Raw genomic sequence first — 19,216 nt, 5'->3', positions numbered from 1 at the left:
CACACGAAATAATTGCAAAGAAAGTTCGTAGTTCGCATTCAGGTGGTGACAGGCGTTGATTGAATAGGCGTGACTACGCAGCACAACAAACACAAATATCCACATGCATGCCGACACGAGCACACACTGCACACTTCCAGTCAATTTTATTCGTACTTTTGACTCTGACGGCAGCCCGTCAAACAAAGTCGGCAATGGTCACCGGATGGAGTCACCGGATGGAGTCACTGGATGGACGTGCGGAGCACGTGCATCCGGTGAATGAAGATGGGGTCCACGACCCTGATGATAACGGCGTGTGTATCGGAGGGCAGCCGACGCCCGTCACCGTCTGAATGAAAGCTGCAAATTTCCTGACACGTACTAGCGCAGTGCCTTGGGAGCCCACACCCTCGGAGGTCGTAACCCTCGCCATGCGAGGCCTCTTACTTTTTAACGTTTGGGAGAATTTTCGGTGGCCGCCCAAATGTTTGCTGCATATCTTCTGGACACTTTTGAGCTCGATGTCGAGATTTTGGGCACTGTTTTATTCCTATAGATCTTGCTGTATGGAATAGCTTCTGGTGCTCATCTCAAATGAATTGATAAAATGAACAAGGTTGCACATCTTCCATGAACTTTCTAAGGGTTGGAATAGGTCACTGACCCAAAGTGACCCAGATGGGCACTTTGTTTCGAAACATGCTGCCTAGCGTAATCTTTAACGCTTATTCAGATGCAAAACTCAAACAGTGATCTTGGTCACCACGACCTTCGAAAGGTGAAGCAAAGTCATTGACCTTAAATGAGCATTAGTGGCATTTTGCTTAGAAAAGATATCTTGGTTCTGGGGAAACTTTTGACAGAAACCTGAAGTTTGACCTTGTTGGACCTTATTTGACCCGAAGGCCACGGAACCATATAGAAACCCCATATTTTGACACAGATGAGTTCACGTACAGGACAAGACACCCTGGGAATTTAGCGCTTCTAGCTCTCTTAGTTTCTGAGATCTCAGGAGGGGTCAAAATGACCCCTCACTCAAGCGAATGGTATTGAATCGACCACCCGGGCGCGTGTCGATATTGCTCAGGTAACTTATGCAAGGTCACGTCATTAAGCGTCATGCAAGTTCAAACTGTGACCTTTGAGACCCCATTAACGTTTGAATGTGATGCGAGGTAAACCTTAATGGCATACATCGCATAGCATTGTCAGACCTCTGTAGCCCTGTTTTTTCATTAATCGGGCTAGTTCAGTTCTTCATATAGCTGTACCGGCCAATCCAACTATTGCCTTTACGTTTTGACACGAGATGACACATCATGGTTTATACATTGTCGATTTTTACTGATATTCTGATAATTTTTTTGGGTGTTCTTGAAAGCCTGACACTGTCCTCAGCTAAATCTCCACTGATCACAGGCGTCAGATTGACTTGGTAGTGCCCTCAGGTCTTGTGCCCGCTGACCCCCGGGCGTCCGACAATGCGCCGCCGGTCGCAGGGCCGCACGGCGCTAGCTTATTGAGCCCCGATGACGTCAGTGGCACTTTTTTACTGCCAGCGCGCTCGCTCCATGCCGACTGGGTGGCTTGTTTGAGATGCTGTCGTGGAGAGGCCGATAACGACCTGGGTGCCGTTGCCATGGTGAGGCTGTAAAACATCGACAGTATGGTTTGAACCAGCTCGAGCGTGTTCGTCCGACGCGTCCTCCAAAAAGCATCGTTGGCTACTCCGAGATGCTCATTTCGCCCAGTGGACGACGCCAGCGGTCTCAATGGATAGCATACCCACGTCATGTTTCAGGTCAGATTTAAGTCCGCTTAAAAGGGGGATAATGCGAAAAACTTTCTAACTGATAGTTATCGCGCAGATGAATGGAATGGTGAATGTTTCGTGACAATTTTTTTGTCGTCTCAGAGCTAGTCTAAACACGTCTAGCTTCCTGACCTTTGATTTTACGCAAGGTTGCCATTTTTCAAAACTGCATGATATTAACATTTAACGCACCTAGTGACGACATTTTTAATCAGTCTCGTAGGGCCAAAGCATGTGTTTTTAACAAACAAATACATTATGTAAGTTCGCTTTAGTATATGTTTGACGTCTGCCAAAGTCACCCTGTTTCTTAGATCGCCAGTGAATAACCACGGCGCATCTCATAGTGAACATTTTGGCTGTCGGTTTCAAAATCTAAAAGCATTGATCTGTCTTCAGACAACATGTGCAGTTTTCGGCCGTGTCGGTAACGTTTGCCTCAGCACAACGTTATCTCACTGCAAACAGAGAGGCTACGGACCAATACACCAAAACCAGCATTGTGATCACCTGCGAAATAAATGCCTTGACTTCCTGCCATTTGGAATCATTGAAGCCGATTGTAGTCCAGTATAAGAGCACGGCCAAACATCCACATGGAGAAGTAAAGAACAGCGATTCTTTGGTTATGCGCCAATCGCTCCAGCATTGAGCTTTGGAGACCCGTCCCGTAGACCCGTCTCCCTCAGATCCGTCAGGAGACCCGTCCCGTCCACCCGTCTCCCTCAGATCCGTCAGGAGACCCGTCTTGTACACCCGTCTCCCTCAGATCCGTCAGGAGACGCGTCCCGTACACCCGTCTCCCTCAGATCTGTCAGGAGACCCGTCCCGTAGACCCGTCTCCCTCAGATCCGTCAGGGGCACGCTTTGCTTCGGCCGAAAGGTCCGACGTGCGGCGGATCTGTGTTCTGCTCACGTTCCGTCGCCTCAGGGTCGATACAGGTCTGGCTCGGACCACGGCGGTGGCCATTACGAGACCAGCAGGTGATCACGTTGCGCGGACCACGGTCGATGAATCGGTCTGGCTCCGGACCACGGGCGCGATGATTTCCCGATCAGCAAATGGGTCTGTTCCGCTGTCTTATGTTCGGGCAAATAGCGCTGCTCGGCGACATCGCTTACGAGCTACGTAATCGGACTTTACTGATACCCCTCGTCACTTCGGCATACCAGAGAGGGAAAGAAGAGCTATAGGTAAAAAATCTGCTCAGCGTGAATACGGAACGCGATTGTCAACGCCACCAATAATAATCGCTGTGAAGCACGCGATTTTGGCGGTGCTAAAATTGTACATGTCACCTTCTGATAAAATAACCCAACCTTATACGAACCCCTTTCTACATCACAACAAGGTGATCTAGGTGGCATCTTTTTGCTGTGCCGTGCAACACGTGTTCATGAACAAGGCACTTATTTTCATATTGTATCGATATTTTCTGTCGTGAGTTGTTAAGTACATTTGCGAGGCAAATTATGCATATAGATAAGGTCGAAGTGCCTCATTCCTCATGGATTAACTATGAGAGAGGAGAAATGGATGCGTTGATAGTTTGGCTAGGTGACTTTATCGAAACGAGTACCAATAGTATGTCAGCAGTACTACCGCCATTCATTTCGATAAAGGCATGTGCCCGAAATATTAATTCACCTATCTCTACACTCGCCTTGTTGGTCTACGAGGAATAAGGTTTACAGTACTGTCTCATGTTTCTGTCTTGAAACCGTCTCTGCTAAGGAACCCAGCCCCTCCTCTATCACGTTTAAGGTTAGTACATAAGCGAATTTTAGGTCGGGGCACTGGCTAACATTTAGTTACGTGACATACATTGCTGACTGTCGAGGCACGGATTCGTCTGAAGGACACCTGGTTACGAACCAGCACCCAGCCGACCAGTGCTTGCTCGAGTCGCATCGTGTTGGGCAACGTTACATAACTTTCGCTTATTGGGACAGACCTCTGGAAACTTTGAATCAGCTCTGAGCGTGGCGCTGCTTTGTAGGTCTGCAGCGTCTCGCTTGGCTCCAATGCTCCGTGCGTCGCGTTCACAGAATGAATAAGAAGTGCAGGCACACACAATGCTAAAAATAGGGGCTTAGCTAGACTTGGACTTCACCAAAGAGTCGTCAACGTTAAGCGGAGGGGGAGGAGGATAAACTGATACTAAGTGGGACAGGATATTTGATCTGGGAGACCAAACCGTTAACAACAGGCCCCTTGTTCCCCAGTCAGGGTCAACTCGACCAGGGCATTTTCATTTAAGGAATATATTTGCATTGTTTTTGTTGATGGTCTCCTTGTTAGCGAGTGTGTAAACAACGCGCATGTTCTGCCGGCTAGGCACTTCCTCTCTGCAGGCTCTTGTCGGTCGCCCCGGATAGCTTCGGCTTTTAAGGTAATGTCTCGTTTTGAGTGCTGAATCAGTGCCTGCTGAACAACACAAAAATATGTCACCACCACCGAAGAACGCAATGTGTGTGTGTGTGTGTGTGTGTGTGTGTGCGTGTGCGTGTGTGTGTGTGTGTGTGTGTGTGTGTGTGTGTGTGTGTGTGTGTGTGTGTGTGTGTGTGTGTGTGTGTGTGTGTGTGTGTGTGTGTGTGTGTGTGTGTGTGTGTGTGTGTGTGTGTGTGTATGTGTGTATGTGTGAAAATATTTACGCCTAAAAATGCTTAACCTTGACTTCTCACATCTACTATACCAGAGGAGCCCGAACCCCCTTGTCGTGTCTCTAGTGAGATCATGGCACAATGCCACTAAAACCAAATGGTTGGCAATTTGTTTTACGTCAGCATAGAGATGGCATTTACTGCTAGCTATGCGTGGCCTGGGGTGTTTGTGTTTTTTTCTCAATCCACTGAATAAAATATCAGCGTAGGATTGTAGACAGACGATTTGTGTGGTGCAGTCAAGCCATTTCGCGCAAGAGTCTCCTGACAAATAACTGAGACATTGACGGGGTAGTGATAACATCATGCCTCAGTCGTTTCGTTATTGATGCAGCGATAGTCCTTGGCCTGAAAGTGGCACATAAATAATCCAACGGATGGAACCGATGGCGACGGTATTGATTTCATGACATGCCGCTGACGCAGTCAGTGCATGTGGGATGTCCTGAGAAGGTAGTGCCACGCGTCAGGCAGCGATTACTGGCGTGCTGAGAAACCCTCCCAGCATTTCAGGCGGCCTGCTTAACATAACCACGTATGATTCGCCGGGCTGCTTCGGAAAATGGCATCAGTCTCGACAGAGCTTTTGCTATTTTATTATCAAAGAAACAAACAATAGTGAAATGTGACTTCTGGCCGCGTCCCTGGGGAAAGCCTGTGAGACATGCGAGTCGCCAAGCAAACAAGTACCAGCGAGCACGCGATCAAAGCCCGAACTGATCGCCAGCAAACAGGCGACCCGGTCAGAGCCAAATGTGTTTGCTAACCGGCTTAAGGGATCTTTCACACGGAACGAATGACACTCCTTTGCACACACAGGGGTGTAAACAAAGTTGTTGTGCATCCCTGAGCATGGTTTCTGACGACAGACGCCATTTTAAGGCCCATGAACGTCAACTGGTCCATAAGCAGTAGCTCCAAAGCTCGCACGGAGTCGGGGTCAGGTCCAGTGCCCGCTGACATGCAGATAGGTTGGCGGGGCCTTGCTGTGATGTCAGGCCACGCCTCAGCTTCGCTCTATCCGAGCCACGTTGCGTTTCTTGCATTTTTAGGCGTGCCGGCTTAAGAAAAACTTTGTTGTTTATCTCCGATAAAAAGCGAAGAAGTTGATGACAAAATTTTAAACGCTAAATAAACTAGGATAAAATGTTAGGTGCGCTGTTTGAAACAATGACGCTTGGTGAATTATGAGAAAATTTTGGTATTTTATGGGAGAGAGTGATGACTTCACCTAATGCTATAAACAAAGAATGGGCTGCTAAGGAATTTGTCGCCGACAATAGGCATAAAATAACCCTGTTAGAATAATCTTGGACAACCTCTACCACTGGCACGTTGTATTAAAACCATTTTGGGTTGCGCGACCATTGAAAAACAGATTGATGGGAGGTAACGACTTTAGGACCCAGACCAGGATTCTATGAAGGACTCAGAATGAGCCTGAATGTCATGTGTCGCAAAAGCTGTCCATTAGAACTTAGACCCGGATTCATATGATATAACAATGATGGAGTCAAAACTTGGACTCAGACTCAAGACATCAGGACTCGGGCTCAGGCTCAGATACGTGTTTTTGAACTCTAGCGATGTGTGATGACTAGGTACATGGAAAAAGTCATCAGTTATGTTCGTCCTTGTGATGATACTTCTTTCTCTATTTTGAAATGACACTCACTTGCTCGCTATGTTTGCCAACATTATTACATATGCACGTGTAATATATCACTTCTTACTGACTAAAAACAAGAGCTAATTGCGCAAATCGTTACCAGTCTAAGCTAAATGCCAGCATTCCCCAGCGTGCGAGGGAATTTATCAAGCCAGTTTACTGTCTACGATCGAATTCTGGTGTGGCGGCATGCCTTCACATCACGGCATTCCATCATCCTCTCCTTCCATCACATCGTCCATTTAATCACCATCATTTCCTTCACGTCACATTATCACGTCGCAACGGCACGCGGCGGCCGGCAGCTGGCCGGAAAGGCGTGTGTGACGGGGTGCTGACACGCGGCGAACGCGGCGCAGTGCGGCGAAGACTCGCCACGCCGCCGGGCGCCCCCCGCCGCCATCAGATGAGAACGGCTGTTTACCCGACGGGCCGCGGCGGCCCGCTATGCGTACCAAGCAGGCCGTGAGGTGACACCGCGCCGGGTCGTGGAAGGGACGGGTGGACACTCGGCGGGAGGCGCTCGATCGATGCCATGTCCCGGAAGTTCGGAAGGCGGGCCGGTCTTCTTGTAAGGAAATGTTTCATCGTTTCGGGTGATCAGGAAGAGGCGAAACCGATGCAAAAATGTGTTGAAATGTAATGCTCTGTCATAGACAATTTTCAAACGATTGTTTAGCATTGCACAGGGGGGGGGGGGGGGAGGGGGGCACTAGTCCAGCCACGCTCGTCCGCCTTTCACCGTATAAATGGTTTATCTACAGGTACTGCGGCTGTTCCCTCCTTCTTCATATTCGCATCAATCAGATCGACAAAACCTCCTGCATGAACCCCGCTTTCGTCAAGCTAACTTACTTTCCGGTGACGTGAGAAGATCGCCTGGAAGAGTGGACACAATCACCCCGTATCTACTCCGTATTTCAGTTACAGCTTTATGCATATTGCTCAAATACGGCTGTCAAAATTTAGCAGTGTCAGGGCCCCAAACGACGGTCGACCCACCATGCTGGGAGTGTTGCTGCGCGGATGGTGCAGCAATTCATGCCCCTGTGGCACAATCCCCGAGGATAATTTTATCAGAAGTGTTGGCATGCATGCATGTAAGTATGGTATGTTGCGTACATATACATGGGATATATGTGCTGTGCTTTGTAAATGCTTCTTGGAGCATTTATGCACATTGAATACAGGGATTTAGAATAAAACATCGCGGGAGGGCGAGGGGTGCGTATAACTGAGCGAACAAAGGGCGCGTTAAGCGTGACATTGCTGTTGTGGAGGTCTTCTCTGCGCGCAGATGATTGTCATCAAGTTTTCTTTTCTTGGAAGTTTGCCCAGCCGATGGAAACGACATCTCATTTCGCTGAGGCATGTCACCATTGCCAATATGATGGAACATAACTGGGTGATGCATAGTGAGTTAGCACGCGCACCTACGTGCCGAACCGCAATATCCTTTACTTGACCACGCATCGATTTGTTTCAGGTAACGATAGATATTCCATACGCGTCACCGCCTCAAGGGATGAAGTACTTCACCATCATCGGCCCACACATCGACTGCATGGACGAACAGTATCTGGTGAGTGTTCCCTCGAGCTGCTAACGGATCAGATCACTAGATCACGGATCACGGGTCTCACCAACCAGAAGCCGGTCATGCAGTTCACTTCAAAAGTGTCAGGCTTGGATTTCACGGAGATGTGAAGAGGGACGGACCTTTACATACGACGTTTGACTGCGAGTTCAAAGTTGATTTGTTTTGCCTGGAAAATGATTATCGAACTGATTGAAACGTCGACGAATAGATAAGCTTTGACCTTGTTTTGCATCGGCACACTGAAAATGACAGCCGTTCTCTTGTCAGATGTGACCAATTGGAAAATTGTGTCCGAACCGATACGGATGCGCACGACGTGTTGTCTTGAACCGCACCGGGCATGTTGTGCAAAAAATTACCGCTTAGTTCTGGGTCCAAAAACTCACCGATTTTTGAAACCATTTAATGTGCTTTAGCGTTGCTTTTAATAGCTGTTTCCGAAATGCCAAAACACATTGGCCAGGATCTCACAAAATATCAGGTATTATGTGCGGAACAAAATTTGTCTGGGTCCTGATTCTCACGATCATGGCCAAGGAAAGGCAAAGCGATTGGCTACTTGGCAAACACCCACTGAAAATGATTTTCTGGGCAGTTTTACATATATTCAAGTAATGAGAGATATTTCTCTCAGGTATTTAACTGCTTGATCCGTACACAAAAACAGCAGACGCTTCTGCGCAGTAAGATGCCCAGGACTAGAGTGCCCAATGATCAGACCTGACGACTCAGAAGATGTAGTATCGGGTCCTCGTGTTAAATGAATTTAATTTAATTCCACGAATCATGACCTGTATAGCACATGCACCCTAAGGAGACGAATGCTGCTTCTACAGCATTCGTTAATGACACAGAACAGCACGGCGTTGTCATGACCAACTCCAGTGCATTGAGTGTACTGGAGAGTGAAGTGAGTGGAAGAGTGAAGAAAGCTGACAGATACAGGAGGGAGAAAACAAAATGTTCGAGGCTTTGACTTGTCACCAGGCACCCGACATACCTATTTCTCTTGGCTTTGTAGATATCTGTCCGCGATATTTGGCGTGCTTCACGGATCTTTTAACAACAGGATAAACCGTGAAAAATTCCCTTGTGGCAAGGCCATATATAATACCTAAACCGTGCCGGTAGCTGTCCTTGCAATAAATGCGCCATAATCGCACCAGTTACAACATGCTAGCAGCATTTCCCAAGCGGTGCATACTTTATCAATGGAAACAGGAATTATTGATGTGATATGGTAACAGACGTGACAACTAATACTTGCTTGGCTATATTTCGTGAGCTTGTTAGCAAAAAACAAAAATAAAGTAACGGAAAAGAAGGAAAGAAATTGATATTCGCCACACGATGTGCTGTATGTGAGCTCAACAGTAAGTGGTGACCAACAGGTGCGTACGAGGTGCTCTCGGTTAAAAGGTTAAGTTGGGTGTGAAATTGTGCATTTATGGGGTTGGACTATTCGGTGTCAGTAGAGGATGTGTACCTGGAATGCTGTTTTTCTTTTCAGCGTTCTGGTTTGGGGATGGGAAGGGCTTCAACGGATGACTCTGTGTTGTTGTAGGGGTTTACCCACACGTGGTACAACCTACTTCGAAAGTGTCCCACTGAAACACTCTGCACGATGCTTGGCCTTGTGACTATATGACAACATTCTGCTAAAACGTCGAGACAGGCTTAGCATAATGGAAGCTTAACGTGTTTTAAGGGCTGGTTGGTGTGTTTTAGCCGTCATGCTGAGCTTTCCGTAGCCTGAGAAACTTGGAGGATATTGTGTTGTTTATTTTAATTCAGGATGTTGAATGCATTTCCAAATGCCAAAGCCTGCTCACATCTCTTATTCGTATGTGAGAATGCTCAGCAATAACCACTGGTTTAAATCGGAAGTTTGATTGAACTTTGTAGCGTCTTATGCACTTATTTATCTCTCATACAGTGCCATGTCCATCAGTGATGGTACAGTCAAGCTGAGATTGTTATTCACATGACGTCTGCTGAGCTCCAAGTTATGTTTGGGGATGTACTACATCATGCTGCTTTGCTTCGCTGGATATTGTGATCCATCAGTGTGGTACTTGAAGCATGTGCATAAGTCATAATACTTGCTGGTTGAGTTGAAATGTTACACCCGATTGATCACTTTTTCATCCAATTTTAATGAAAATGCCTCAACATCTAAAATATTTCAAATTTAGTTCTAAAAAATGACGAAAATTTCATCGATGACCACATGAAAACCGAATCGGTCAATATCGGATTTCGGTTTGCCATGTTTTTGGTCTACGAATGACATCATTAAAGCGTAGCATACAAAGTTTCGAACGGACCACCAAAAATAAGAAATTACGCCTGTCTCCTAAAGATACACATCGTCTGACCTGTCTTTAACCCTCTCCTTAAGTCGCCGCTTTTCGTAACGCGTCTGGTGGAGGGGGAGGGGGTGGGGTGATGCAACCCCACCCCCAGGCGTTTCCAAAATACGGAAGATATAGCCTAGCGGAAAACATCAGTGGATTGACCCCAACAGGATCTCGCACTTGGTATCAGCATTCATGTTTTTCATCTTTTCATCATTCAATAATTGACCCCATCATGGCAGGTCAAAGATCGAATTTTTTTAGAAAATCGCACTTTTAGCTTCACATCATATCAACGAGACCTTATGGAGACTCAAACTTGAAGAGACTTGTTCCTTGCTTAATTCTGAGTACAATGGCGTATGTTTGCATGCGTTTTGAGGGCATGTTGATGATGTTTAACCTTGTTAATGTAACAGTGCCGACCCATCGCGAGTGTTCCGCGGTATCGGTTGTTGCGGCCTGCCGCCCGCGCCGGCCGTAGATCGCCGTGCAGTGTTCCTAAAAAACCACCACTGCTCCAAAACCAGGGAAGCCAGGAATACTTTTCTCTTGTCAAAACACGGGAATAGTTCATCCATAGGCTACTGAAAATGTAGGCGCAATTACAAACATACCAGAGAGGTATCCTCAAAAATCCTTAGAGGGGGGGGGGGGGGAGGGCGTGGATAACTGGAGAGAATCACGGGAATTCTGAAATCCTGAATGCGGGATCAAGGCCATCAACATCACGTGCCTAGTCAAAACGTCGAACTACGAAATCCAGGATTAACATATACTGTAATAACACGGACTTACCGGTGCTCCACAATTCTGGCGTGTTCTCCGGCGGGCGGCGGAACGGCACAAAGACCGGCGTCCAGCCTACCAGAGGCGCCGGCCAGACCTCGACCGCCATGTGGGGTCAAGGAAGGATATGTGCCGGCCAGCCCGTCAGCAGAATGAGGGTGGACGAGCACTAATACGCCGCCAACACAGCTCGGCGCCAGGCGGCTACGCACAGCCTGAGAACACGCGATGACGAAAATCGGTCCCTAGGCCACTAATCGGCCATTCACTAAGGTTGAAAAGTTTACCACCCCCTGGCGTTTTTGCGTCAGACTTGCGCAAAAAGATGGGCGGTGATATCAACGCAAAGTTTTCGGAACGTTTTTACGCATCACTTTTTCACATGTCTTCAGAAGAGGCCTTTCTCGTTGACTGCAGTTTGCACGTTAATCTGACTTCACCTCCAGGCTCGAGCATTGAATTTAGAATGCCGCTGAACATCTTGGAAATTTAGCACATATGTTTATAAACCAAGACGTATGCGTACATATATATGCATATTTATCACTGTATATACGTATATATATATATATATATATATATATATATATATATGTGTGAAATTTGCGAACTCCTGCTGCAAGCGTGCGTACAAAGTTAATATCTTGAATGATTACCAAGTTATGGCTCTAAGAGACCAAAACGTTTGATTAATATTTTTTTAATCTATATATTTCGAACATTGTTGTGAACTATTTTATAAACTTAAATAGCTGAATATATGTGATAAAACGTCTGGATCCGTGCATGCAGTGACCTCGGAGTACGCTGCTATATGCCAGCATGACAGTATGCTCTGGCATATTTTAAAGCCGGAACTTTTGCATTTCAACGTGGTTTTTCTCTGCCTGGTTGCGTTCACCTGCCGCACTGACGGATTTTGTTGCTACTAAAGTGTTTGTGAGGTGTGATGCCAGATGTATACCTCCATTGACGACGTATTTTGTTCGACTAACATCTCCTCTCGTGGGTGTAACCACATTTCATAGATAGGGTGGAGCAAACTTGGATTGGGTGGGCCAAACTGGAAACAACCTGTGTAGGGGGGGGGGGGGGCGGTGGTCAAATTTGAGGTAACCTAATCTGAAAATGACATGTTGATGGGAAAACATGAAAAACGTGAATTCGACGGGAATAATTGAAGGGGATAAAGCCAATGTTGGTAAAATTGGAATGCATGTCCTCCTCAGGTCTCCTTTCGTGGTAGCTGGTCGCACATTAGTGTCACCAGCTACAGATGACGCCTACCTGTCACTTGAAGCTGTTTATCACACTTGCCGGTGACATTTTAGTGATGAAAAACGGACCTTGTTTTAGCTGTTGAGACAACGTCTGAAGATGTCATGTCATTGCCTTTCAGCACAGGTGTTTTGCGTTCTCGGTGACCTCCACCCTTCTCGGCGACACCTGGACAGCCACAGACTTCAGGTGATGTAGGTACAGGTCGCTGTCATTGCAGTGTTCAGAGCATTACCCAGCCGGCTGGAGGAGAGGTCGGACTGTTGCCATAACGACTAATGGAGGGCTCTAAGTAAACGAATGGCGTTCCTCATGCGATTACACAACGCCAAATTGGTTTGACATGGATGTAATGGACCGTGAGTCACAAATTCAGGCTAACCTCTTACGTGTTTACCTGGAATTTGTAGCTGTCAACATTACGTCTCGCACATATTACCAGATGCTCCTTATAAGGGGGCTTTCTCCAGAACAGGAAGCTGCACCCCAGGGTTAAACAGTGTTTGATGATCATCGTAGATGCAAGGGCTGGTGCATTTCACCTGAGGGCGAATGCAAAACGCCGTCTTAGGGGACCAACACCAGCTTGTGAGCAAAAGGTCAAATGGTGACCTGACTTTTCACAACTCAACAGATTTTGCCTTCCTTTATGCGGGTGTTCCAAAACAAACCCCATTTAGTACAAGTTATTCTGCTTTCTTCGAAGTCTAGACTTTAGAGATGCCATTTCTTGCAAGACTTTGACCATCTTGAGGAGGCATGGCCCGATTGCGCCCTTTTCCCTGGGTCCACCCTTGATTTCGTCTCGCAGAATTGCCAGTTGCCAAGCGCAACGCAAAACACGACAATCTCGACCTAGAGTCAAACGGACGAGATTCCAGCGATATCGAGAACCAAGTTTAGAGACATTTCTGTTCACAAATCTCTTTAGAATATAGGCCGGTTTCGACGCCGCCAAGATCCCGTTTGACAATTTGAGATACGCCAGACCCAGATGATTGACAATGCTCAATGCCATGGTCGCGCAGTCTAAGGCAAGGCGCGCCACGCTGAAGAGGACGGAGTTATGCACAAAGATAAGTACGTCATTAATTGGCTAAAATTGATAAAATCACCACTCCTTTTTTGTCAATATGAATGAACATTGAAACTTGCATTGGTGGATCAAATAACTTACTTCGGTCCCCTTAAAGGCAAAGCTGGTGCACAAACTCAGCTGGATGGTTACATGACGACATATAAGGTTCCTATCATGAGTTTAAGTCTTCAGTGAGAGGTGAATTGTTTACGCTGAGGACACAGCGTAGTAAGGATGAGGACCATATTGAAAACAGTGCTAAAATGATCTTTCAAAAAATTGGGAGGCAGTGGGCTGTGCCCGCAGATTGTCCATACGACAGTACTGAAAAAAGACCTAGACCCCTCAGGCATATTTTCCTCTTTCAGTGTTGTGATGTGGCCAATTTCGTCGCAATCGACATGTGGTGAAAGAATATGTGAAATGTCACTCCGAGCAATGGGTGTTTCAATCTCCTTTCATTAAGGGCGGGCGTTGGTATCAGTCTGCCACGTTCGTGGGCACTTGGACGCTTCTTTACCTCTGAAAGTCATCAAGGTGTTAAATAAATCAATGTTTTATCTCCTGTGGTGTGCAACTAATAATACTGCGAGTAAGCCCTACTCTCCATATGCACTAAAATGTATGTGATGATATGTGCGTATGTATGTTCATTACACATAGCGCGTGTTCGTTAATGAAACGCTATCAACGCTATCAAGCCCCTAATAACTACAGCGACCCTCCAAACCCTACACTACTACTGCCATTTATATATGTGCATGTATGCATCTGTCTGCAGTCTTCCTTCCCACTGACAAAAAATCGTGACATATTTTCAAGCTAGACGGAAATGGACGGGTGTCTAAGCAACAAGGACGACGCGTGTTCACTGTATGACACAACTGATGCACTTTAGTAGGCACTTTTTCTACAATCCTTTCAATGATGTGGTCTGATTATAATTTAACGACACATTACATCAACGACACACATACACATACATACATAACACACATACACATAACGACACAACGACATATAACAACATATAATGTCACCAACGTCAGCACCACTCACGTCGATATCCGTGGGGCAAGACTTGGCCGGGCCGGGAGCGAATAACACTAGGACGGGAATTAGGACCCGAGGCCTACAGGAACCGTGCGCTCGTTCGTGAGGAGATCGCTTCCCCAGCTGAGGGGAGATCGCTCTCCCAACAGAGAGGAAATCGCTCCCCCAAGTGAGCTACGCCGAAGCCACGATCGCCGGTCGCACCAAAATGAGCTATGAATGACAGGCAGATCGGGCATACTGCAGGCTTGCTGCAGTCGAAACCAGTTCAGCAATGAGAGTGAAGAAAACAGAGCCGCGGCCACCCACATGCGACTAGGAATACCTGCGAAGTGAAACTCCTGTGTCGCAAATGATAATGTATCACAACCGTGACGTCAGGTGCCATTCCCAGCCGTTCCATTAGCGCGTTGTGTCGCGATGGCCTGGGCCGCGCGGTCCCCTGGAGAGCGAGTCTGTCACCCCATGTCGCGGCCCGAGCCGTGAGTGCTTGGGCGGCAGCACGACCGCGCCCTCAGACCCTGCTGTCGCGGAGGGCAGACCGGAACGTCCCATTGCGCAGCGAGGCATGCAGAAATTTAGAGTCTGGCGCAGCGCGGATGAATGGCTGAGCACGCACCGGATTCGCGTCAGGTATTCTGAGGATTCATCGGGAATACCACGGCGGGATTCCGGAGGACTTGATCTTGGCCACGTTCGTGCGGCGTATGCCTGACTCTGTATGCTCTACTGCGTGAAGGAACCCATTCGAAGAATAGTATTTCCGTTAAATGCCCGAAAGGCTGTGGTAGGCTTTCCTGATTTTTTAGTTTTAACCTGAATGTTTGGAATGGATGGATTTCTGGGATCAGTAATCAAGCTAAGTAATGATTGCTATGTGAGCACCGATCCCTACCATCCGATCGTGCAATTCCAGGTCAACGGCAGAATCTGGTCGCGAAAGTTCAACGTGCCCCAATGCTCGCCCTGTCCACTGACGCCAACTGATCTTTAACGCGGCCGCTGCCACCAGCAGCAATCCATACCTGTCAAATGCAAACAGCGAGCGCCTAAGCGACTCGAACCCATCCCGCCACAGGTGGGTGGGTCGGAGGACAGGCGCTCTACTCAACTGAGTCGCCGGGACGAACATAGGATTCACATCGTGCATGTCTTCTGTGCTTTTTTTGTCCGCAACGCTGAACTAATTCTGCCAAGTTTTGACATCGACATGGGATGAATGAAGGGTGAGTAGGCCGCGGTGGTACTTCCATTACGGCAATACTTTGGCCCATAGCGCTACGGCCGAAGACCAAGTGCAAAAGTGGCAATATCTCATGTGTTCTAGATTTGTGGGAATTAAGAACCGACTTCCTAGAGCCTGTGCGTCCTGCCTGTTAGAAACAAACGATTCTTTGACAAACGATACTCTTTGATTCTGATGGGATTCGAATCGGGATCTCCTTATTACGAGCATTCCAGCCTGACCTGGTCTGCCTGGTTAGACTGTTCTAGCCTGACCGACCCTTTTATTGAACGTTTCAAAGATTGAACACATCCCTCAAAATTACATTCATGCAAATGCTACAGTTTCTTCTGAAGTAGTTTTCACAAGGTATAACCTTAACCCTCGCCCTGGTAGGGGATGGGGGTTGATGCAACTCCCCTAATGTTTGTTGAGAACACCTCTCCGGCATGTCGTGCAACCACGCCCAAATTTTCAGCAGCCAATGGAGCATCCATTGCGCGTGGTTTGACACAAACACGTGCTCCTATTTCGTTTCTGGTTTCGGAGCAGCGCGGTTCCTTAAGAACACTGCATGACGATCTACGGCCTTAGCGGGCGGGCGGGCAGCAGCCGACGTCGCCGCAGTACCCGCGCGGCAGGCAGACATTGTTACATTAACGGGGCCATATATCATAAGCGAATGCCTGATACGGAAAAAATACACGTCATTGTTCTCAGGATTCAACAACAAACACGTCTCTTTAAGTTTCAGGTCGCCACAAGACATGGTCTCGTAGATATGATCTTATAAAGCAGAGATGTGCGATTTTCCAAAAGGATCGACCTCCGACCTGCCATAATGGGGTCAATTATTGATCTAACAGCATGAAACTTGATACCAATCGAGATATCTCGTTAAAATCAAACCACTGGTGTTTTCTACTGAGCTCTATCTTTATCAGTTTAGTGACGCCAGGGAGTGAGTCGCATCAACCCTCCCCCCCCCCATCACACACCATCAGTCTGCGTTTTGATTACGGCGAATCATGGCAAGGACTGATCCATTATGATACTGCTGACATCGGCCATCTTGTATGTTTTAAATTGGTTGATGCCTTTACAGGGTCCAACGTAATGAAGGCTATGGCACACGGTGCGTTGTAGTAATATGCTGACGTCTGGCAATGCCATTCTAGAAGCGCGAAGCGCCTGTTATTTGGTATGTTAGCTACGAAACCGAATGTTGAGTGTGACGAGACCGAATACTGGCCCAGAAACTACGGAATGCTTTTCTGTTCAAGTGCTGGGCTTACGCGTAGGCCAACTCCATCATTGCAAGGAAACCAAGGACGCCTAGGCTTTGCTTAAGTTTTGCGAAGCGCCCAAAATCTAGTTTGAGGGCATGCAAATTGTGATTTCGGCTTCGCGTTTCGGTGCAAATTGTGCCCCATAAGCTTTTGGGTACAGCTTACAATGGACGAGGGGCTTTCTTAATATGTGATTGCTCTATCATTATCTTATTTTCATTACTTCCACACCGCTCCAACATACGCGACTCGGGTGTTTGCAGTGTAGCGGACAAGCTGTTCTCTCGCTCACAACATCGCCATGCTTCAGGGCAGGCGTCGTAGCAGGCCACTGTTTTTGGCGGACTTTGTCTGGAACTCCGTGGCTAACGAACCCCAACAAGCCAATTACGGGCCCAGAAGGTGACGGCGGACGCCCTGTAATTGGACGTTATCAGCAGACCGCAGCCACCGATCACGTCCGTCCTCACTGATGACAGTCACTGATCACGTCCGTCCTCACTGATGACAGCTTCTGGTCAGCTCTGCCCGAGCTGATGACTGTGATGGTCAGCTCTGTCCGTGACAATGACGGTTGCAAGTTAGTTCCGTCTCCGCTGCTGACGGCTCCGCCCTGTCACAACTGATGATGAATGTAGGCCAAGGCCGTATCCGCTGATGGTGGCTGGGGTCTTGTTCAACTAAATACAGCTGCCGGTCTGGTCTGTCTCAGCCAGTGATGGATGCTGGTCACATCCGGCCCAGCTGATGAAGGCTGTAGGTCAGGTCTAGAGACTTTTTGAGAAACACCGACCGGCAGCCGGGCCCACCCTGTACTAGGCAGGAATTCAGCCCGCAAAAGATAGCTGTACTTCTGTGCTGATCTGGCAATAGCCCGCAAGTACCAGGTCAATTGAAGTGATATTTTGTCATTTCTCTTTAACCTTTAGTCAGTTTTATGATATGCACAGCATTGTTCAACTTATACCAATGATGTTGCTTAAATAGCAGAGACCACAGTACCTGGTCTATATAATGTGTATTCTACCCAAGTGCATCTTAAAAAACTGTGATGCCAGTTTTGGGCTACAAATGGGAAGGAAGAGGATTGAAATAAAAGTTGTCTTTTACCAAAGTGTACTACGGATTTCATCCTTGTACCTCATTCAGTCAACCATAGGCTAGGTCATCTAAATTCGCATGCATCAACTGATGGCTTTGCACTGAAAGAGTAAAGAAATGCTGGATATTTTAAACCATGGGAGCTTCCTTAGGTCTTAACACTGCACGGCGCAAGCACCATTTAGATGCGTAACGATAGCCGTAAATTGATAACCTGTATTTAAGAATCAAACACAGGCTCTTACATGGTGTTTGTTGTCTTAAAAAGGATACATCACATAACAGCACGGAGGGAATGCCACATATTAGCTTTAAAATGATTTATATTTACTTTATAGCAATTTCCATGTGTCACCGCATCACAGCCATCACCGCGCTGTTTGAGATCCTGCGTGCAAGCAGGAACAGGAATACATTTTGTCGAAGAACCTTTGCCACCCAAGTGATATCATTCACATTCAGCACTGTCACAAGCGGCAAAATATTGTTAAATGTTTGGGTGAGATTTCTAAGAAAATGAAAATGGAACAAACCATGTCTAGGACCTCCGCCCGCGGTCCACATAGCAGGCTGACTATACCTTTCGGATCTGTTTTGAAGGTTTGATTGACGTCATATGTAGAACTTAGCAGGCAAGCCGGTCGCTACACTCACCCAAATTCGTAACCTCTCGGCGAGTTCTGGTACCTTCCCGGGGAGGTGAAAGCAGGCTAACACCTATACTCAAGAAAGGCAACAAGAAGCCGTCAAATTACATAGGTAGATCTCCGCTTCCGCTCTTCGGGAAGCTACTGGAACGGGTAGCGTATGGTAGCTGTTCCGCCACGTCCCGCTTGTGTTTCCGCCCTTATAAGCATGGTTTTACTCCCATGCGTTCGTGCACCACGAACCAGTGCGTTTACCGTAAGTGGGCTTGAGAGTCCATGTCGGATGGATACCCGACGGATGCCATCTCTAATGAATTTTCGGCTGCTTTTCAGACTGTTAACCATGAGCTCCTAACCCAAAAGCTGAAAGATTCATAAATCTGAGGGAGTCTGCGCTACAATGGTTTGTCTCGTGTATATCCGGCAGACGTCAGAGGGTTATCGTCAACTGAAAATCCTCCGATCGGAAACTGGTAACCTCCGGCGTCCCAGAAGGATCACTCTTGACTTCCCTCCCTTTTTCACTGCTTATTAACCATCTTTCGTGTGTCATTGAATCCGTTTGACTTTTGTGTGCCCATAATATACAAATTTCCCTCAAAATTACGTCACCGGCTGGCTTGCTGCTGCATTAAGATCTCGATCATCTGGTAACGTGGTCGGTCAAG

At 47.3% G+C, this 19,216-nt stretch overlaps 1 protein-coding gene across 1 annotated transcript in view; it reads left to right on the top strand.

Annotated features, from left to right (window-relative positions):
* The window catches only part of LOC119092713 (arrestin domain-containing protein 2), a gene marked incomplete at its 5' end in the record, with an annotated part of 95,320 nt that overhangs the window by 58,786 nt on the left and 17,318 nt on the right, over positions 1–19,216 (top strand). The window contains 1 exon segment of the mRNA XM_037215690.1: positions 7,618–7,713. Within this exon segment, the coding sequence (XP_037071585.1) occupies positions 7,618–7,713 (96 nt within the window).

The sequence above is a fragment of the Pollicipes pollicipes genome, unplaced genomic scaffold, assembly GCF_011947565.3.
Source record: "Pollicipes pollicipes isolate AB1234 unplaced genomic scaffold, Ppol_2.1 Scaffold_3447;HRSCAF=4054_pilon_pilon_pilon, whole genome shotgun sequence".
Classification (NCBI taxonomy): domain Eukaryota; kingdom Metazoa; phylum Arthropoda; class Thecostraca; order Pollicipedomorpha; family Pollicipedidae; genus Pollicipes; species Pollicipes pollicipes.
This window is presented reverse-complemented; position numbering and strand designations above follow the sequence as displayed.